The 23,361-nt window shown below is 43.4% G+C and overlaps 1 protein-coding gene across 2 annotated transcripts in view; it reads right to left on the bottom strand.

The window, feature by feature from the left end:
- The window catches only part of LOC127632789 (inactive N-acetylated-alpha-linked acidic dipeptidase-like protein 2), a 373,182-nt gene that overhangs the window by 86,558 nt on the left and 263,263 nt on the right, over positions 1–23,361 (bottom strand). For both annotated transcript variants that reach the window (XM_052111561.1, XM_052111562.1), the window contains one exon: positions 16,220–16,363. In XM_052111561.1, the coding sequence (XP_051967521.1) occupies positions 16,220–16,363 (144 nt within the window). The remainder of the gene's footprint in view (positions 1–16,219; positions 16,364–23,361) is intronic.

Here is a 23,361-nt window from a genome sequence, read left to right as displayed (position 1 = left end):
CCGAGGGAGGCGATGGCCTAGGAGGCTCAGTAGGCGGAGCTGAGGGAGGCTCAGGAGGCAGAGCCGTAGGAGGCTCCGGAGTCTCTGGGCGCAGAGCCATAGGAGGCTCTGGAGGTGGGGCCATAGGAGGCTCGGGGAAAAGGGCCGTGGAAGACTCGAGAGGCTCTGGAGGCGGAGCCCTGGAAGGCTCGGGAGTCTCGAGAGGCGGAGCCCTGGAAGGCTCGAGAGGCTTGAGGGGCGGCGCCCTGGAAGGCTTGAGTGACTTGAGGGGCGGAGCTCTGGGAGGCTCGAGAGACTTGAGAGGTCGGAGCCCTGGAAGACTCGAGTGAATTGAGGGGCGGAGCCCTGGGAGGCTCGAGGGGCTTGAGGGGCGGAGCCCTGGGAGGCTCGAGAGGCTTGAGAGGTGGAGCCCTGAAAGACTCGAGAGGCTTGAGAGGTGGAGCCCTGGGAGGCTCGAGAGGCGGAGCCCTGGAGGACTCGAGAGACTTGAGGGGTGGAGCCCTAGGAGGCTCGGGAGGAGGAGCCCTGAGAGGCTCGAGAGGAGGAGCCCTGGGAGGCTTGAGAGACTTGAGAGGCGGAGTCCTGGAAGACTCGGGAGGCGGAGCTCTGGGAAGGTCGAGAGGAGCCCTGGAAGACTCGGTAGGCGGAGCTCTGGAAAGCTCGGGAGGCGGAGCTCTGGAAAACTCGGGAGGCTCAGAAGGCGGAGCTCTGGAAGGCTCGGGAGGTGGAGCTCTGGAAGGCTCGGGAGGCGGAGCTCTGGAAGGCTCGGGAGGCTCGGAAGGCGGAGCTCTGGAAAGCTCGGAAGGCTCGGAAGGTGGAGCTCTGGAAAGCCCCTGGCTCAGGGACGGTCAAGGCTACAGGCGCTGCCTCAGGGACGGTCGAGGCTACAGGCGCTGGCTCACGGACATCTGAGGCTACAGGCACTGGCTCATTGACGTTTGAGGCTATCGGCACTGGCTCACTGACGTCTGAGGCTACAGGCGCTGGCTTGGGGATGGTCGAGGGCTCAGGCTCGCTCACCGTGGCTGACGAGGACTCTGGCTCGCTCACAGTGACATGCGTGGGCTCTGGCTCGCTCACCGTGACATGCGTGGGCTCTGGCTCACAGACCGGGACAGGCGTAGGGAGCCCAGAGGCGAGAGCCGGGATCGAGAGAGGAGGTTCCCCGGCAGCGAATTCCTCCACGACGAGACTCACGTATTCCTGCCAGGTGTAGTCTCCAATCTCCGGCAAATCATAACACCGGTGTTTAGGTACACCAATCCTGTAGACGGTCTTCAGGAGGTTGTCATCCCAACCGGTGTGGCCGGTTGGGAGAAGTGGGAGAACTCACGGATGTTTAGCTCCATTCGCGTCAGTCCCACGAAGAAAGCCGCTGGATCCATTTTGGTATATCGTTCTGTAACGATTGAGCAGCGAGGCAGACAAGGAGATGCGGATCCAAATGCGGTTTGACTTTATTAAATAAACAAGCAAATAAACACAAAGGAACAACCCTCAATGGGGAAATAAAACATAAAACTGAAACACGGGCACGATAAAACAAAACAGAGAACTCAGGCAACAAAACAGAGCACTCAGGCAGGGAACACATACCAGGCTAATTCATCTCTTTTTTTTGCAGATGAATTTGCACTGTTAAAGTGTGTGTTTACTTATTGTAGCCCGGTTATAGTCGTATTCATGCAGTTTTGCAGTTGGGTGCAGACTGTCTATTACCCCCAGGTAGGTTGATTTCCAAATGGCTAATGTTTAGTTTTAGTGTGGTCCCCGGTAAATTATGCTTCCAATAGATTACAGATTGTGTGTATTACTCGCATACCTACGGTTTGGCTGTCACGGACAATGCTGTGAGTAACCATATGATCTATGGGTTTTGCCGATTTACTGTTGGGTGTGTATATTTCATTATTTCAGCATTGTGGGTGTTGAGTTTTTGATTCTTAATTCATTGTTTTGTTTATTTTAGTGGGTCAATCTGCCCATTGATCTTTATGGGCCTTAGGGCAAGTGTTCCTCAGACAACGCCATGAGACGGCATTGTTTTGTTCTGCAGTTGCTCCTCTGAATGTTATTTTTTTTTTTTAGTTGCTTGGATTTATCCTGGTCGTTTTGGTTTGTCTTTCTTTGTGGTCCTTTGTTTCATGCTTACACTGAGTGGAAGAGTGGCTCTTGTTTGAGAACCTAAATTTGTGAAACGTGCCGTTACCTGTGTTAGCCCACTGTGTTATATTACCACCAGCGGCATATTGCGTGTGCGTGTGTGTGTTTTGTCCTTGAGGCACTGAGTGGGTAGGTTTGTTTGTCCACTACCCAAGAACGGCAAGTGTGCCTTTTTGTTTATTTCTTTTTTGTTTAATGTTTTGATCTGAGTATCTGGTGGAAGCCTTGCTCAGATGTGTAAATATTCTTTGGGTTCATTTGCTGTATAATGGTGGGTTTGTTTCATTATATTGTTTAATATGGATGAAGCCCAATTAATAATTGTTTTTCATTTGTAGAGTGTGATGTTTTTGTTCTTTTCTTCTCTTTAAAGCAATCAGCTACCTTACTGGTTGTGTCTGGGCTTTGCTGGCCATTTGGTGTGAACCTATTGAGCTACATTCTCACAGTCTTTAAACTGTTGATACGCACCCCCTTTTTGAACACAAACCATGAAAATGACAGCCCTTTGGAGTATGGACACAGTTGTAGTATCTTTTGAAAGAAGACACTTTGGGCTTTATTTCCCAAGTTTCAAAATTAATATATGTTTTATTTTATTTTAAAAGTTAGAGAAGCTGAAGAAGCTCAAATTGCATAGTTTGTTGAAGAACTAAATCTTTCAGGTGATATCGCATGTAAACAATGGAGAATATATCAATATTGCTCATTTTATGGAGAAAAAGTGCTATTGGATGTTTTTCAATGAACGCTTGACATGGACAATTGATCCAAGTGTGGCGAACTGGATTCATCTGGCGATCGCGTTTTCATAACAAAGGTATGAAGTCCCGTTTTGATAGTGCATGTTTTCATTTGTACTCCTGGCACAAATAACTAAATTGCTCTTTCGGGAGCATTGCTATTGTGAAACAGAGATCGTATATCAATGTTGAACACTTAGACCTTTGAAAAGATGTATAATTTGTTAACATTAACTACATTTATAGATGGTAAATTATATTTTAAACGTAAGCAGAGTAACATCACTCCCAAGTGCGGTGAAATTGCGTATCAACAGGTTAAAGATTTTTTTTTTTAATGGGTCAACATGCTGCACTCCCAACCAAGTCCATTCAGTGCTAATACATGAATACCTCACAATTTTTGCTATAGACTTTATCCTACATGCATGCTATTATTCACCAACATACATGCTGCTGAAGTCTTTGATTACTCTCAATGTGGCTGAAGAACAGATCCTTAAATGCCATCAGGAAAAAAAAAGAAAAAAGTTAAACATTCAACAGCCGTTGAAAGGAATACATGTCGTAAGGCATCTTAAATGTTGATGGCTACTGTTTGCGTATTTCTCTTTGTAGTGGCCACGGAGAGAGGCAAACAAAAACTGATTCGCATTGAAGATTAAAGGCATTAGACCCAGCTAATGCGTGGTGCTGTGTGTGAGTGGTGCTGTGCTTAGGTTACTCTGTGCTTGGGTTACTCTGGAATGATTTTATGGGTTGGTGAATGGGCTTCTCTTGACTGTGCAGAAGGAAACCACAAAGCTCACCTCAGGAAGAGCATGCCAGGGAAACAGTTAATGTTTATTCTACACATTCATAACAACCTCGTTATGACTGGAGTGGCCAGTCCACAGGCAATTCTGCAATAAGCAATTAGAATTCAAGCCACATATTACTGTTTAAAGACCCAATAAAATGAAATTTGCAATACAAAATGCTTCTCTCACGAAGATAATAAAAATTTCTGAATATCTTTATTCAGCCATTAAACCTAAGCAGCTATATATATATATATATATATATATATATATATATATATATATATATATATATACACACACAACAGTAAGTTCCGGTCCTCGAATCTGATTGGACGAGAGATGCTCCATGAGCACATTACATATGTTAGCCAGCAGGTGGTGGCAAAAGATAATTTTTGTGTGTAAAATAAGCAGTTGGTGATGTCAGTCATTGTTTACATACACCACCGCTCCGTGATCGCTCTTGTTACTACTAAACGACTACAGCTAGAAAATAGCTTTAAATGGCTTTAAACTAACAACTTCAGCATTAAGGCTCATCATAGCTGAGAAACACAACAGACAGATTAATTACACAGCTCAAAGCGCTTACCTTTTACTGGAGTTTCCATTTTGGAGAAAAAGTACTGTTCAAAATGGTGGCGGACATTGCGGTTTCTATAGTGAAATACTCTTGTGCACCAGCTACTGCGAAATAAGGAGAATTACCCCCGCTTGGATGGCTATTTTTCCACTGAGAAAGCTGATCTCCAGAAAGCTGACAGTATCTCTGCTTGGGTGTGGCAACAGGTGATCGCAAATGCTCTGTGTCTCTCTCTCTCTCTCACTCACTCACTCACTACACTCACACACACACACACACACACACACATCCTTGTTTATCCAATAACTTGGTAGAAACAGCACGCGATACCATTTCTGAAGTGACATTTTTGAATTGCTAACGGAGGCTTGGATGCGTCATTTGATTTGAACCAGCAACGGCAGATTCCAATCCACCGTGTAATAAAGTAGTTCCACGCACAAATGCATTTTTATGACCGTACTCAGTTTTTCCTCATTTTTTAAAATGTACTTGTTCATTGAACTGTTGTATATAAGCAATATCACACACAATTGTGCTATATGGCCCTAAATAAGCACTGCTGTGATTACATGCGGCCGAATCACAGCAGTGCTGATGTAGGGCCATATCGCATGCTTGCTCATGTGATATTGCTGTGATATATACAGAGGATACATTTTTATCCCTAGTAAATTACCTACACTTCACAATTATTTATAAGCTTTGTTTCAGCAGTACAACAGATTCAAGTTAGATCTTGCTAGATCTTATTGCTTTTTGAAAAAAACTATTCTGAAAAATATAATTGAGTAACTACTGTACAACAAAACTACTTTTTTCTGTACTTTTAAGTACTCAGAGAAATAATAAAACTTGTAATGTAATTTATAATGTCATTTATTTACTTATTTCCATCCATCCAACCACTTTTTGCTACTGTTTTAATTTACAGTAGCTAGTTTACAAGTTTGCAAGCCCACATCTTTTTTTTTAGGTAAAAAAATGACCTCAATTTCAAGACATTTAAGCTTTAAATGTTTGTGGGGACGTAACAAACAATCAGAACTTATGGCATTAATTAATACTCATACGTCCAATTTTTCTTACAATTTGGGCACCATACATTACCATAATGATGGTAAAACATGAAATCGCCAACATTGTGGGGCCAGCCATTTGTGTGTTTTATTTGTTCTAATTGTTTAGAAGTAGGGACAGAATTACAGGAGATACTGTAAATTATAATTAGCTCAGTATAAATACAATGAAAGTCAAGGGAAAGTCCCCACCATGATTGATTGGGGGGTGAAGACCAGATGGAACTGTTGGTGGAAAGTGGGAGCAGAGACAAATAATAACGTCTCAATGCCATGGGACACACACTGTTTATGTAAGCTGGAAAATTAGGCTTTGAATGCTGTAATCAGTGTGTGGCTGGATATCTGCCAGCTCTAAAAAAAATCTGTCCCTGATGTGCGGGGACACTTTCACCGACAGCGTTCAGAGCAGAACTAATGGTCTATTGTTGGCAGACCGCAATATGAATATTCACTGACAATGAAAGAGTGACAATAAGACAAAGTAAAATCCAGTAACAGGAAAAGGCCTAGAGAGGAGGATCTCAGCTGTGTTTTGATGCATTTATCACTGGCTTAATCAGCCGTATACCTCTGAGGAAAAGGTGAGTTTGCGAGCTCAGGTGATGTAAGGGTTTTATTGCAGAAGGACACATTACAAAAGCCAGTTCATTTACAGGAAAGAGCAGAAGAAAACAACGTTTTGAAGGAACTTTTAAACCAGAATTCTTTTTTTTTTTCTCCATAGAACACAAAAGGAGACTTTTTTAAGAATCTTCAAGCAGCTCTTTTCATAATTCATAGTGACCTATTTTAAGCTCCAAAAAATGAGCTTGAGGAAAAATAAAAGTAGTCCACATGACTCAATGAGTTATAGCCGAAGTCTTCTGAAACTACATATACAATAACTTTGTGCAAAAACAGACTCAAATTAATTCAATGATGATCTTCCCCTCTGCTGAAGGTCTGGAATCATATTCACATATTCAGAATGAAAAATGGCATGTTCACATACTGAGGCAGGTTTGACATCAAGCAAATGTCTTTTTAAAGTGTAAAGTGTCTTAACCGAACAAGAGTGCACACAATCGAATATGCCGAATAAAGGTTGAGGCTTGAGAGCTGTAGCAGGGAAGATTTTAAGTGAAAAACAACTTATATTTTAGTCTGTTTCACACAAAGCTACAATTTTGCTTAAGAAGACTTAGCACACTTGCACTGGCTGCATCATCATGCATTTTGGAGCTTGCCAGATGTGGTCACTATGAACTAATTGTTGTATTGAAAGGAGTATTTCTCCTTTTGAAATTTCTCCTTTGTGTTCCACAAGAAAAAATATATATAAATAAATAACAGCATACAGTTTTGGAACTAGATAGAGGTGAGCAAATAATAACAGAATTAAACATTTTGTGTGAACTATTCCTTTAACCCTTAAATGCGTACCTCAGGAATTTAGTGACTCAGGAACTCATTCCACCCCATGCACCTCATAAATGTTTAGTATTTCTCAATCTTTCTTTTATAAATAGTGTAACAAAAAATATAACTCAAAATCTAAAAAAAATATATACACACTGGCCACTTTATTAGGTACACCTGAAAATCTACTTATTCATGCGATTATCTACTCAGCCAAAAATCATTCAGATATGGGTCAGGAGCTTCAGTTAATGTTCACATCAACCATCAGAATGGGAGAAAAAATGTGATCTCAGTAATTTAGGCCATGGCATGATTGTTGGTGCCAGACGGGCTGGTTTGAATATTTCTTTAACTGCTGATCTCCTGGGATTTTCACACACAAAAGTTTCAAGCACAATGTGATTATTTTATTTCTAAATAAGTTTTCTGTCACAGGATATCTATTTCTTTGCTTATTACAAGAGCAATTAGTACTATGTTCATACAAATTAATACTATATCATATTGATTTTCTGTGCAACAATGGAGAATTATCATTAATCCTAATGCGTGTACACAGAGAACATACTGTATTATACATGCTATTTGTTACTCAGGGTGGCTCTGTTCTTTCAGTGCTTTACTTGATTTACATTTAACATCGCTATTTGATGAAGAAACAACATGGAAGTAAACTATAGCAAGTAAAACACATACACAGTATGACAGTGTTTTTCTATTGGTTTTGCTTCGAGATCAAGATTTCACACCGGACGACCCACCATAGTAAAGAACAAAACCTGTGTTTAATGTGTCCTGCATGGATCACATTTTCTTTTAACTCACATAGTTTGGTACATAGTTTTCAATTATAAATGCATGTATTAAATTATATTTTGTTGTTGTTGTTGTTGATGTCAAAAATGTAATGTTCTCTCCGCCCTTTTAAATGTTGAGCAGAATATTTATGACATATGCTCATATGACATATGAGCACAGGTTACTGTTACTACTATAAAATTGTGAAACACTTTTGTAAGGGTGATGATGTGTAATTTTAAAAGAAAAACAACCACTTTATTTTGGCACATAGTACAGTGTGACTACAATCCACCTAACTGTTGTTTATAATGTCGGCGCAGCCTGTTTTAGAGATTTGACTTTCTCATAGTGTTTTAACCAAGAAAATTTTCATTAGGATTCATATGGGCATTGATGCCCACACCAGAGATACAGTAAAAGAAACAGTAACATTTTTTTCATTTAATTGGCTTCGGAAGTCCAAAATTTTACTTGGGCAGCCGGTGAAAATGTTTCAATGGGATGTTCTTTCTCTGCTGTCTGTGACCCAGTCTGAATAGACCTGCGATCCACTTTTGGGTCATGACCCACCAGTTGAGAAAGATATGTGTAGCTTACAGTATGTGTAGCTTTTGTGTTATGTGTAGCTTAATGTGTGTTTGACATGCAGTTGTATCTCATGAAATTTCAGTGTGAATGTAATGAATTGTGTTCTAACTTTTTCCTGATTTTTTGGATCATCTTTTTGATATTTTAAAAATACAACCTAAAAATAAATCGTTTTGTTACTGTCATAACCTCCATTCCCTGATGGAGGGAACGAGATGTTGTGTCGATGTAGTGACACTAGGGATCTCTCTTGAGAGCCTCTGTAACCTCTTATCTTTGAGACTAGTACAGTGTTTTGGCAAGAGGGACACAATGGCTCATTCCTTGCATCAGCGAATGGAGGTTACAACAGTAACCAAGACGTTCCCCTTCTGTCACTCACTCGACGTTGTGTCGATGTAGTGACACAAGGGGTCCCTATCTAAAAATGTCACAACACTGAACCATGTTACGCGGACTGCTGATGCAGGTGCAAGCAAGCTGCTGTAAGCAAAAATAGCAGGTGCATCAGACTGCACGTAACCTTCCCCAATGCCCCAAAAGACGTCATGTAGTCCCCCACATCCTTGTGGGGGGGGATGCGACATAACTAGTATGGGAGCAGGCTGCGCCAGCCACAACCTTTTCTCTCTCTATGTTTTCTCTCCATAGAGTGTTACATGCGGCTGGGGCCATGTAATGCTATAATACGGGGAAGGTGTTCTTTACTTATCCTATTCTTTCAGGAGGAAAAGACACAGCAGAGACCACATCCTGCCCAGCAGGGGAGGTTAACATGTAGCAAATACGTCACATGGGCTTACCAACCACATATGGAAGTGGCGCAGTGGCAGGCCCTGACTTGATGGGGAGAAGCTCTACAAACACAGTGGACGGGGGGACTGAGGGAACTCTGCTGAAACACAACTGCTCAGCTCCGAAAAAAAAAAAATTGTCTGAACAGACACACGCTTCCCTCCTTTTATACCGGTATGTCTGGCGGAGGGGCATGCAAATTCTTTTCGCAAATTCTCATTAGCCTTTTCTCAAAGATAAGAGGTAGCCGAGGCTCTCAAGAGAGACCCCTAGAGAATCCTAGAGTCACTACATCGACACGACGTTGAGTGAGTGACAGAAGGGGGACAGACTATATTGGTTTCTAGAATTTTCTAATTGTCTTGAAAATGCTTTGGATATTTAACACTATTTGGGAATTTTGTAGATCCATTTGTGAAAGATATACGTGTCAGGTCTATAAAGAAGAGTTACATTTTTTGCATGCACAGTAGTCTAACACCACTCGTCAATGTCATTTGAGATTAAATAATATCGATTAAGGCAGGACTCAAATTTAAGAAGCTGAGTGGAACCTCATGGATTATTCCTGTGCCACGCATCACACACGCATCAGTGTAAGCAGTTCAGGTTAAGAGTGTTAGTGTCATGTAAGATGTCAGTATGTAACTAACCATGTAAAAAAAACTATTTTATGATTGAAATGTTGTACTGAACAACAGTAATTTCCAAGGGTGTAAACTATTCACCATTTGGCAGAATTTGCTATTTTATTATTTAATTTCATAATTTTGAATGTGAAAACACAAGTAACCACTGTATAAAAGAATATTATTCAAAATATTATTAAGTATATTTGCAAGTATCTTTAACCACTGAATAATGTCTCCTTGTCAACTGCAAGCTCTACAAACCTTGATACTACTCCCACAAAACAAATGCTTTCATAGCAACATTCATAAATTTACCAAGTCACAAATGTGGGGGAGACGGAAAGGGACATCAACATCTTAAAGCAATCTTAATATCTTAAATAATAATTAAGTATGTATGTATGTATGTATGTAATATATATATATATATATATATATATATATATATATATATATATATATATATACACACACACATATATACATAGTATGGTATATACAGGTAAGAAGGGACACTATCGGTAAATTTGTCATTAGCGTTGTTATAAAATCTGATGCCAAATGGCTTAGCCCCTCACAGAATATCATTTGAAATGGCTAAAGATCTCAACTACACAATACAATGGAAAATGGAAGAATTATTAAATACAAAACATTCACCCTAATGTAATTTAATTGAGTTTGCATTTCACCTTCCTCTAGTAAATACGTATACTACACCCAAGACAAAACCATCATCCAAATGGTGGCTGTTGCAAGTTAAGACAAGCCTAGCATAGCTGTGAGTAGTGAGCTATCTAGCAAAAGGGAACTGCCATATGATTTTGAAGCATAGAGACCCCATGGATCCACCACATATATCTGCTGCTGCTTCACACTGCTAATTAGATTATTTGTGCATATACTAATACAGCTCTTCAAGCAAAAAACTTGAACATGCTGTCAGTTCACAGCAAATAAACCTCTGACCTTCCAGTACAAGAACTGGGTGGCAGCTATGGGAGGGCTCAGTGAACAACTTGTGACAGATTTTTGCATGGTCAGGCAGATTTCTGAGTTGGCAATCAGTTTTGATCCTCAGCTGCAGGGCAGGAGACGAGAACTGAAATGAAGGCCATCTGGAGAGGGAGTTACATTAGCATGGGTGAAGATAGTCTCCCTAGTCTGTCACTCTGCATTAAACCACAGCCTTTAGTGCAACAAACTAGTGGATGTTACTCAAATAGCATTAAATGAAATTAGTAAAAAAAAAGTGTGATTTCTGCTTGTGGCTTCAGCAAGAGCAAATGTATTACTTTATGAAACAAGGTTAGCTTCTATTTAAGACATAACTGCTGAAAGACTAGCCTGGACCGGCTTGGATTTCCAGCATAGATTTACCATGTTTATGATGTCAAGTGCTAGTTTGGTGCTGGAAGTTGGTGAACCAGCAAAGCTATGATGTTTATCTGCAAAAACTGCTGGACTTGTTGCTACAGAATGTTTCTGTTTACTCAAATTGACCTCTTTTGCCAAGATCAGTTTCACATCAGTTCAAATGAGTTTACTTAATTTTTTTTTCGCAAGCAGCCTCATAGAAAAGCGTTCTGGAAAACCATGAAGAATCTCGAGCTCACATGTACCCATACATTCAACTCTTGGGGCAGTTGTTTGAATTTGGGGAAGTACAGACCAATTATAGTTGATTAACTATATTTATTGGACAACCAGAATGCACCAATGCTGGTCTATTTAACAGGGTTGTTCAAGTCCAAAAATGAATTGTTGCTTCAGGCAAGCCACACATATGTACATCCCCCCTAATTCTAACTACCACACGTCCTATGAGAAAAAAGTACATACACGTTAGTACTGTAGCATATCAAGGCTTGGAGCAAGGGTGTCTGTGATGAGGAGGAGGGCATGGTCAGGCCGTGTGGGTGCCAGCTGGCGTCCATGGCTCCTCCTTATCCCTCTCTCCTGCTGACTGGGGCAACTCAGCGCCACACGTGCACCCTCATGGCTCAGCCACACCCTCCTCCAAATCACAGTGTCATTTTGATTTTGCTAGCGGGGAGAGGGATGGCACCTGAGGCTAAAGCACATGGCAGAGAGCAGATGCAGGGAGACTGGGAGCTGGATGTCACTGAACAGACAGTGCTGTTTCTAAACACACCAGCCACCCTCAGTGCTAATACAGCCTGATGGTTTGAATGCCAAGAAAATGTTTAAGCACACTAGTTTTGACCTGCAAATGCTTAGCCAGGCATGTGTGCTGGATGAGAGTGAAGTAAACCAACACTCAGAAAGTGTCAACCACAACAGACAGAGGGAAAGTTAGGAATGCTGAAAAAAGTGACTTGTTTGAGAATTTTTGTAACTCCAACAGTCTTTTGCCCTACACACTTTTTGGACAATTTGATTGAGTTATTCTTCAATTCCTACAGTTTTTTTAAAGCCTACACTATTTTTTTCTTTATAAACCAACATGTTCAATACATTGACACCATCCCTATGCATGCAGATGATGGTATGTGCTGTAAGACAGCAAAAAAGAGCAACACAAAACTTGTTTATCTAACCAAATCCATTGTACCAAGGAAGCGCACAGCCTGTGAGAAAAAGATACTATATGGGCAAAGCTTTCAGTTGAATTTCATGAGCGATATAAATGAGAGAAAATATGCTTTTAATTTATGTAGCAAGCTTTCTGGATTCATTTAAAGAAAGTGAAACATCCCTAATGGTTAGAGGAGAGATGGAGGCAGCTTGGCTCATTGCTCCAGGGATACAATCACGTGTGCCATCTGAAAGGACACCAAAGATAAAGCACTGTCATCTGGGCCATGAAATATGGAACACAGTGTTGATGCTGCTTATAAAGGAGTCCTGGGGTTTGACCGTTCTGCGACTGGGGAATCGGTGCTATATAGAAGATGATTTTACTGTACAGAAAACAGTTGCTCATTGTAACAGGGCAGAGGGTGGGGCTGGGTCATGATTCCACACACCCGTCCCTTAATCAGGCTAATCAAGCCTCAGAGAGGGATTAAAGGCTGACTGGAAGCTGCAGTGTGAGAGTGAGAGATTTAAGGAAAGTTGTCCGTCACCTGTGTGTGTGTTTGTCTTTTTGTTTAGTTATTCATTAAACTATTATGTATATCGTCAAGCCGGTTCTCACATCTTCCTCTCCATTAATCCCTTTACACTGGTGCCAAAATCTGGAAAGGAGGAGGGATGCGCCGTAGTAGAGTCCTCGCAACTACCATCCACCCCAACAGAGCAGCTGTGGCCATCCGCTGGAGGAAGGAGGAGCCCGGCCACCTGGAAGCGAAGGAATGGCAGCTGACTGCGAGGGGAGGAGGGGCTCCCAACCAACCATCTGGAGCGGTTACATCTGCCAGGGGCGGGGGAGACCCCTACCGTCCAACAAAAATGCGGCGGGGCGTTCAGTCTGCCAGGGGCCAGAGGTCTGCCTCCAATCCGTCTGAGGAGGCATGGCTGTCGTCAATTAGAGGGTGGAGGGGTGGCCGAGGATAAAGTTATGGCGTATCACAGAACCAGCGCGTAAGGTTTTTTTTCTCTCTCTCTCTCTCCTCTCTCTCTTTCACTGCCGCTCCGTGTTGGCCTTTCACTCTCTTTTAAAATTATTTTGTTAATTTGGCACGATCGCCGTTATGGCGTGTAGGTGCCACACATTTTTTTTGTTTCCCTCCCCTTGTCCCCTCACTCATCAAGGTAGACGGGGATGACCTGCCGGCAGACGGTGTGGAAAACACGCCCCTCTCCAGGGAAGGGGGGTGTACATCATGCCGGGGGCTCCTTGGCCTGAGAGAATGAGGGAGGAATGATTCCACACAACCGGCTCCTAATCAGGCTAATCAAGCCACAGAGAGGGAATAAAGGCTGACTGGAAGCTGCAGTGTGTGAGAGAGAGAGATTTATGGACAGCTTTCCGACACCTGTCTGTGTGTTATATTTTAGTTTAGTTCTTCATTAAACGTTATGGATACTGATGTAACCTCCGTTCCCTGATGGAGGGAACGAGATATTGTGTCGATGAGTTGACACTAGGGGGTTCACTCTTGGGAGCCCAGACATCTCTGATCTTTGAAAAAAGGCCAATGAGAATTAGCGTGTGGAATTTGCATGGCACTCTCCCGCACATATGGGTATAAAAGTAGTGCCGTTGTAATCACACACTCAGGTTTTGCACTGAGGAGCCGAGCAAAAGACCCGGACATTTCAGAGTTTGGATTAGTGATGTGGCAAGAGGGACACAATTTCTCATTCCCTCCATCAGGTAACGGAGGTTACATCAGTAACCATTACATTCTCTATTTGTCACTCACTCAACGTTGTGTCGATGAGTTGACACTAGGTGTCCAAATGGAAAATGCCACAAGAGCTGAACCGAATTACGCAGACTGGCGGTGCGAGACGGGCAGAACTCTGTGTGCCTTGTAACCAGCGCAGCAAGCCATCGCGTAACTACCCCTAACACACTGGCAGGCATGAAGCAGTTTCCTACACCTTGGGGAGTGACTAACTGCTCAGAAGTTTAAGGACTGGCTAGCCCAGCTGTAGCCTTCTCTCTACTGTTCAATCGTTCAGTTGGGGGCCATATAAGGTCATGTTGGGTGGTGTCCCTCCAAAGGAGAGGACACCACGGAGACCACACCCAGCCCCGAGAGGTGGGGGAGGGTGACTTCTATGTTGAATACAACACACGGTCTTACCGGGTCAAGGGAGGGGAAAGGCACTATGCAGAAGCGGTACACCCAGCCAGCTGACCCGAACGTACCTGTTTGTGTCACCTGAAAACACACGGAACTGGCTCAACCCTGAGGTTATAAAACCTTGCAAAGGTGTTAGGTGTTGCACAGCCCGCAGCTCTACAGATGTCTGCTAGAGAGGTGCCGTGGGACAACGGACAAGAAGCCACAACACCCCTGGTAGAATGGCCTCTTAAATTGCCCTCTTACGAAGGTGAGCCACGACTGCAACGTAGTCATGGTCATGAACGCTGACTCCGCGTGGGTGGCACCCAAACACGTAAGGCAGCGATCGTGGCCATCAGAAGCGGAGAGATAGCGACCGCAACTAGGAAATATACACAAACGAAAAGGCAACTGAAATAGACACTTTCATTTGCGGCACTTTTTAGAGAAAATATATATTCTTTTGTGATTTTATATATATATATATACACGTGTATATATACTGTATATATATGAAGCTCTGCTATAAAATAATTATAGAATAAAATTCTTCTTAATTTCTATTTTCTTATTTTTTCAGTTAGGAAAATAGTTACTAAAATGTCGAATTCCCGAAAATACTTCTTGATGATCTTGTAACGCAGTTCAATGGAAAGGAGGAGAACCAGCTTGAAAATAGAAATAATATTTTGATTGTAAACTGAACCAAAAAGACACAAACATAAACACATGACGGTCAGCTGCAAATAAATGTTCTCTCTCTCACCGTCCGCATTCGGCCTTTATCCATCTTGGAGGCTTGATTAGCTTGATAAGGGACCGAGTTTTTAGAATCACAACCCGGCCCCCCTCCACCCTGACATGTGATTTTTGGGGCTTCAAAATTTTGGCACCCATTCACTTGCATTGTTGACCAAAAGAGCTGATACATTCCTCTAAATATCTTAATTTCAGTTGTATTGTATCATATGGCTTCAGTAACAGCCAGGGTCATCAATACTCTGATCTGACTTCATGTCACTGATGTGATAAATTAATTAGCTTGGGCAACTGAATAATGAACCATGATCCTGATCCACTTTTCACTTTTCACATGGAGCTAGTAAACATCAAAGGCACAGGGTTTGATTGCCATGGAAAACACATGCTGATAAATTACATGTGAATGGTGAATGACATCCCAACCCAATATTGCCATCAAAACAGATCTTTGATTTTTATCTATTGCAATCTAACCTCTTGCTAAACAGCTTATAATTTATATAAACAATTAACTGTATCCTTGTTAATATTTCTATGCTGATGAATCCAACACAAAGGAAAAAATTTAATTGCTTATTTTTGCTTATTTTGGTGACGCAAGGGGCTTATTTTGGGCTTGTTTTTCCAGACCAGGTTGCTTGTGCAAGATCTGGCAACATTACAATTGGTATATCATCAGCTCCTTAGTGCAGAGTACTGTAATTTAAAAAAAAGGAAACATTTTTTACTGTTCTTTGATTTTGTTCTAACCGGTGCCCATTTGGAAAGGAGGCTGCTGAACTTCTGAACCGGAATAAATTTTTTTAGTTTTTGCTCAGACTTAACCAAAATAGTTTTTATGTATGCACGTGCCATGTTGGAGCGCTGGGATTTTTCGTGGGCAATGTGAAAAATCGCACAACCTAAAGATGTCATAGCACTCTCAGGGGTGTTGATCCATCTCTCTTGGGCCCCCCTCAGTGGCTAGGCTCCTGAAAGCTGTCTGCTTTTTGCACTACACATTGGCAATTTCACCTCAACAACACATTCAGCTTCGGTCACTGGGAGCAATGATTTAAATTCCAGTAGGCATAGACTGATTTCAGAAGCCTTCTGACCTTCTTGACCTTCTGTCGCCAAATTTACAGTGTGAACAAACTTGTGTGTGTGCATGTGTGTGTATGCACCTCTGTCTTTGGAAATTCTGCGTATGTGAACTCCACAATTGGAACAGCAAGCTGGTTGGAGAAGAAGTCAGCATCTCCAGGTGTCTGCAGTGAGTTCACATTTGGGCCAGGACAACCACCACCTCTACTGCAACTCAAGTGTCTCTGAAATATAAACATGCACACATAGATACATGATGACTATTTGACATTTAAAGTTATATGTGTGCAAACAAAGATGTTTGTCAAATTCTGCAACTGATTATATAAATGCTCTGGACAATACAAAACCAAACCAAAAATGAAAACAAAGGGATATGGGATTGATACTGAACTGGGAAATGCACAGGAACTGTAAAAGTGGCCTGGATAATGTTTAGTGGAAAGAGTTCTTCTGGGAATATTCAGAAATTGGAAAACACATGCCTCATTTCTACAATGTGTTCCTATAGGCAGGCAGCTAGCAACACCAAAGGCACAGGGTTTGATTTCCATGGAAAACATATGCTGATAAAATATTTTGCTTGAATTCACAGTAAGATCGATAAAGTGCTTTGGATAAACACCTTTGCCAAATGTCACCTCCATAACTAAAGAAAAAGTTGTTTGCAAATGTTTCTAGTTGCTTAAATTAGAGTCAAATATGAAAGGGAAAAATATGTGGCTCAGCCATGCCATGATTAGAACCAGCAACCGTTTTTGCAACCCTTATCCATTTTGATTCAATGCGTGATCACAATAAGTGATAAATATGTCCAAGTCCCTGTGTCCACCTGTTATTAAGGTCTGTCTTGGGTGATCTGATTACAAATGATAAGCAGCGGCAGATACATTTGCATAATGACATGAAAAATGACAATTTGTACATAACACCGGTTCCCCATCTGTCGCTCACTTCGACGTTGTGTCGAAGAAGCGACACTAGGGGTCTATCTTGAACGCTGAATATGCCTCTGATCTATGAAAAAATGCCAATGGGAATTAGGCAGACAGTATTTGCATACCCCGCCCCGGACATACGGTATAAAAATGGAGAAATACGTCAAGTTCATTCAGAAATCTTCTTCGGAGCTTTGTTGCAGTCAGCTGCAAATCACACACACGTTCCTGTTTCCTCTGACGCTTTGCCTGCTGTTGGATCTATGGTGCACTTCAGCGGCTTTCTCCATTCTCTGCACGGTAGTGCAGTTTGCCCCTGGGCGCTTCAACAGTGCAAAAACTAAAAGAGTTTTTCTAAAAGAGTGATTTCTCTGAAGAGTTACTTTCTCTAAAAGAGCAATACGCAGCTGGCGTTGAATGTCCTTTTCAGGACGCGTCTTTGTAAAGATGCCCTTCTGCCCCTGCGTAGTTCCTGGATGCGGTAGAGTGCTCTCCGCTTCAGACGGCCACTGGCGTTGTCTCGTGTGTCTGGGTTGCGATCACTGCGATAACATGACCATGGCAACGTTGCGGTCGTGGCTTGCTTTCAACAGAAAGTACGGCACTCCAGCCGACCCCCCGCATTGCTCCTCCTTCCCACGGGATTGAGGACAGTGCGGCTGGCGATGGAGGCAATCTGGGGATGGCAGCGGGTGCAGCTCCGCCGGGTACGCCCCCCGGCAGACTCGTTGACTCCCGTCCATGCTCGAGGCAACAGCGGCTCGCCTTACAGCCAGCCTGCCTATCCTCTAGAGCTCAAGGTGGATGAGCTCGCCGCTGCATCGGACAGCGCGGCGTCTGACACTGATGACTCCCCTGGGCTGCCGCCTTCGGGCCTGCACGCCCAGGTTGAGGCTGACGTGCAGATGTCTGATATGATTTCCCGGGCCGCCGCCAGCGTGGGGTTGGACTGGAACCCTCCGTCCTCCCCACAGCTATTGCGGTTGAATGACTGGTTCCTGGGGGCTCCATGCCGCTTACAGCCGTGGTACCCACATTCTAAGTAAAAGAGCCATTTCCTTTGTCTCTGGGTCACCTGGCCGCAAATGCCGTTCTCACGGCACTCTGCCGCCACACCTCAACAGTCCCGGCACGCTGGACGCGGACCCTCCGCCCTCAGCCCCACAACTGTTCCCTGGCCGGCCGGTTCTGACGAGTCCAGAGGACACCGCTACAGGACCTCATCCTCAGTCACTAGCCCACCCCCTGACGGGTGCGCGTAGCAAGGTAAGTGCTTCGATTCTTTTCTCAGCACCAGAGCCTCGGGACGCATCCACGCCTCCCGACGCCAAAAAATCGTCCCTTTGGTGCCCCTAGCACGGAGCTTGGATGCGTGGCTTTCACTTCCCAACCCATCACGCTGGCTGGTCCAGACCATTAGACTTGGTTACGCAATTCAGTTTGTTCCCCCCCTTTGCGGGTGTCCGCTTCTCTGCAGTACATGGCGAACATGCCAAATCCCTGCAAAAAGCCGTTTGGGGCTTCAGGTCAACCGAGAAAAGAGCAAACTCACCCCGAGAATCTCTTTTCTCGGCATGGAGTTAGACTCAGTCTCAATGTTAGCATGTCTCTCCAAGGAGCGTGCGCAGTCAGTGCTGGACTGCCTCGCCACCTTCAGGCCAGGCAAAACGGTCCCTTTAAAACGTTTTCAGAGGCTCCTGTGGTTAATATAGCATGCTCCGCGGCGGTCACGCCGCTGGGGTTGATGCATATGAGACCGCTTCAGCACTGGCTTCAGACGAGCATGGCGCCACGGCATGCACCAGGTAACAATCACCCCGGTGGCATACGCTCCCGCCACATGTCGCGACTCGCCCGTCGTCTCCTCCTATGGAGCCAGCCGTGACTCAAGTTGCTGCACACCACTCACATCCCCGGTGACCTCAATGTGATAGCGGACGCACTGTCACGACAACGCTGGCCCGGAGGAGAGTGGAGGCTTCACCCCAGACGGTTCAGCTTATTTGGGAACGATTTGGCCAGGCCCAGGTAGACCTGTTTGCCTCCCGAGAGACCTCCCACTGCCCACTCTGGTATGCCCGAACAGAGAATCCCCTCAGGGCAGACGCGCTGGCACACAGCTGGCCCTCGTGGCTGCGCAAGTACGCATTCCCCCTAGTGAGCCTTCTTGCATAGGTGCTGTGCAAGGTCAGGGAGGACGAGGAACAAGTCACCCTAGTGGCTCCTTACTGGCCCATCCGGGCCTGGTTCTCAGACCTTGTACTCCTCGCGATAGCCTCTCCCTAGTGAATTCCTCTGAGGAAAGACCTTCTCTCTCAGGGATGGTGCACGCTCTGGCATCCTCACCCAGACCTCTGGAACCACCAAGTCTGGCCCCTGGACGGGACGTGGAAGATCTAGCTGGTCTACCACCTGCAGTCGTAGACATGTTCAGCCAAGCCAGAGCCCCCTCTACCAGTCAACTCTACGCCATGAAGTGGTGCTTGTTCGCGAATTGGTGTTCTTCCCGGGCTGAAGACCCACAGAGGTGCGTAATTAGGTCAGTGCTCCTATTCCTGTAGGAGAGGTTGGAGGGGAGGCTGTCCCCTCCACCTCTAAAGTGTATGTTGCTGCTATCGTGGCCCAACACGACGCAGTAGACGGTAAGTCTTTGGGTAAGCACGACTTAATAATCAGATTCCTAAGAGGCGTCCGGAGGTTAAATCCTTCCCAGCCAAGCCTGTTCTCCTCCTGGGATCTCTCAGTGGTCCTCACAGGCTTTCAGAGACCCACCTTCGAGCCGCTAGAATCAGTTGGACTCAAGGCCCTCTCTCTAAAGACTGCCCTGCTGATCGCGCTCACCTCCATCAAGAGGGTCGGGGACTTGCAAGCATTCTCTGTCAGCGACACTTGCCTGGAGTTCGGTCCGGCAGACACAAATGTGATCCTAAGGCAGCGATCGGGCTACGTGCCCAATTTTCCTACAATGGCCTTTAGAGACCAGGTAGCGAACCTGCAAGCGCTGCCCCAGGAGGAGGCAGACCCAGCCCCTGTTGCTTTGTCTGGTACGTGCTTTGCTTACCTACTTGGACCGCACGCAGAGCTTTAGACGTTCTGAGCAGCTCTTTGTCTGCTTTGGTGGACAGCGTAAAGGGAACGCTGTCTCCAAACAGAGGCTTTCCCACTGGGTGGTGGACGCCATTTCATTGGCCTATCACACCCAGGTCGTGCCCCCCCCCCCCTTTCGGGTCCGAGCACACTCAACAAGAAGTGTTGCGTCCTCATGGGCACTGGCCAGGGGCACCTCCCTGACAGACATATGTAGAGCAGCACCCAACACCTTTGCAAGATTTTGCAATCTCAGGGTTGAGTCAGTATCGTCCCGTGTTTTCTCAGGTCCAAGCCGGTAGAACTCGGTAACACGCTGATGGACCATGTGATGTATTTGCCACTTTACCACCCCGTCTCTGGGCAGGTGTGGTCTCTGCAGGGTCTTTTCCCCCTGAAAGAATAGGAAACTGGGTAAGATCCCCTTCCCATGATGCATGTAAGGGCCCCAACTGTTTGGCTCTATGCAAAAAACATAGAGAGAAAAGAGGCCCGGTCCCAGGTTAGCAAGCGTCGCCTTGTTCTCCTGCTTAGGGTAACCAAAAGTATTCCGAAGACTTATTATGGGGCATCGTGGAAGGGTACGTGCAGTTTGACACAACGTCGAAGTGAGCGACAGACAGGGAATGTCTAGGTTACGGATGTAACCTCCATTCCCTGCTGGAGGGAACGAGACGTTGCGTCCTCCTGGCCACGTCGCTGAGCCAAGCCACTGTAGTGGCCAGACCATTTCCGGCTCCTCAGAAAATTCCTGAATGAACTCGACATATGGGGCCATTTTAATCCTTCTAGACCTCAGTGCAGCATTTGACACGATCGATCATTCCATTCTCTTACATCGTCTTGAGAAGGTGGTTGGCATCAAGGGAGTTGCATTAAACTGGTTTTCATCATATCTGAAGGAAATAACTTTTTCTATCAATATTGATAATCACTTCTCTTCCCCAACACTGCTCATGTGGCGTTCCAAAAGGCTCCATGTTGGGTCCTCTGCTTTTCTCTCTTTATATGCTTCCTTTAGGCTCTATCTTTCAGAAGTACAGTGTAGCTTATCAATGTTATGCTGATGACACACAATTTTACCTTCCTGTCAGGTCTAATGATTGTTGTTCCATCAGTAATCTCATCTCCTGTCTTGAGGAAGTTAAAATATGGATATCTGAAAACTTCCTCATGCTTAATGAGGAAAAAAACGAGGTCATTGCTGTTGGCTCTTCGCTACATATCGCTGACATTGAAAATCAGTTCAATCAGGTAATTTGTCTTTAACCATGCACAATAGAGTTAAAAACTTCGGCGTTATCTTTGATTCTGACTTATTATTTGATAAGCAGATAAATGCTGCTAAATTAAAACAGTTTCTCGCACAGAAGGACTTGGAAATAGTGATCCATGCTCTTATTACATCCCGGCTGGATTACTGCAACGCCTTATATGTGGGTCTGTCTCAATCTTCTTTTTCACATCTGCAAGTAGTCCAAAATGCAGCAGCTGGACATCTAACAGGTACCAAGAAAAGAGAGCATATTACCCCAGTTCTCGCTTCACTACATTGGCTTACAGTTAGATACAGAGTAAATTTCAAGGTTGTGCTGTATGTTTATAAGGCCTTGCATGGTTTAGCCCCTCAGTACATTGCTGATTTACTTCATCAACATTCTGCACCTATGTCTCTTCGATCATCAAATCAGTTACTCCTGTCTGTTCCTCGTTCCCGTTTGAAAACTAAAGGTGATCGGGCGTTTGTAGTTGCGGCCCCCAGGTTGTGGAATGCACTCCCATTTGTTGTTAGGTCTTCCTCCTCACTGCCGATATTTACAACTAAATTGAAGACACGTTTTTTTCTCTTTAGCCTTTAATACTGTTTGAGAATTATAAGATTTTCTGTGTAGGTTTTATAATGTTTTACTAATTTGTTTCTTTTTAACATTTTATACGTTTTATAAGTTCTATTAAATTCTGTTATTAATGTTTGTAAAAAATTGTACAGTACTTTGGTCACAACATTTGTTGTTTTTAAGTGTGCTTTATAAATAAACTTGACTTGACTTGACTTACAGAATTATTCTAGTCAAGAGTCAACTATGCCTCTCTGTTGAATAGAGTGACTCCACTAGACATTGTATGAAGTCCTGGATAGCTGAGAATCTTCACAGTGATAAATATGGTATTGAAGTATCTAAAAAGATATGTGAGATGTGTTCTTAGTGTGTGGAATGCATTTAAGTTAAGAGCTTTCATTAAAATTTCTCTCAGAATAAGATGAATGATGGAATATTGTATGTGGGTGATAAATGGGGTTTACATTTTTGTTTACACTGTGGTAGGTGAGGTGAGTTTCTTGAACTATATTTAGCTACTTTGCAAAATGTGAGGGTTTATTTTGCCACCATGATCAGACAACTGATGAAGGTTCAAAGGGGCAAAATGTGCACCTTAAGGATTATTAGCTTTTTTTCTGGTCTCAAAAAGTATAAAGATTTTTTTTTTTAAGAAATATGTTGCTCTATCAATTTTCAGTAAATATAAATAGAATTTGTCTTTAAAGAAATTATAACAAAATGTTGTTATAACAATCTTTCCAGTTAATTTCAATCACATGTGGCAATTCATAACATCTGCAGTGTTCTATAAACAAATTCATCTCTACTGAGATTGGATCAGTCAATGTGAGTCCACTTTAAAAAAAAATTATAAAGTGGACTTAAGAAAAACAATCTGTTTTTGTTGCTATTTAGTTCTTTGGGAGAAATTTAAATAAAATGTGCCTTTACCCAAAGTGGTCTTTACCCATTTATTTTTTTAAGTGAACAGTTTAGGATTATTCTGCGGATTATTCTGCGAAAACTGGACCCTCATTTGTTTAATTAACTGCTGCTTTAACTGAATTGACCAAGTCTGCTGCAAAATTAACAGATTCTGTTATGCGGTACAGCTCAAATGACATGGCCTAAAATATATTTTACACTAAATACATGCAGCTACATAAACCACAAAGTGTCAGTGATACTCACAGAGACAGAATCAAGATCTACACAAACACTGTTTAAAATTCTAACACAAGGAGAGAAAAAAAAAGAAAAATAAAAAAGAAAAATTAAGAACAGCAATCAGATGTGACCAACAACAGTATTCAGTAGAATTTATATCAGTCTTTCTCCCACATTTTTGAAAACACATATGATATTACACACATA

The sequence above is a fragment of the Xyrauchen texanus genome, chromosome 39 (genome assembly GCF_025860055.1).
Source record: "Xyrauchen texanus isolate HMW12.3.18 chromosome 39, RBS_HiC_50CHRs, whole genome shotgun sequence".
Lineage (NCBI taxonomy): Eukaryota > Metazoa > Chordata > Actinopteri > Cypriniformes > Catostomidae > Xyrauchen > Xyrauchen texanus.
This window is presented reverse-complemented; position numbering and strand designations above follow the sequence as displayed.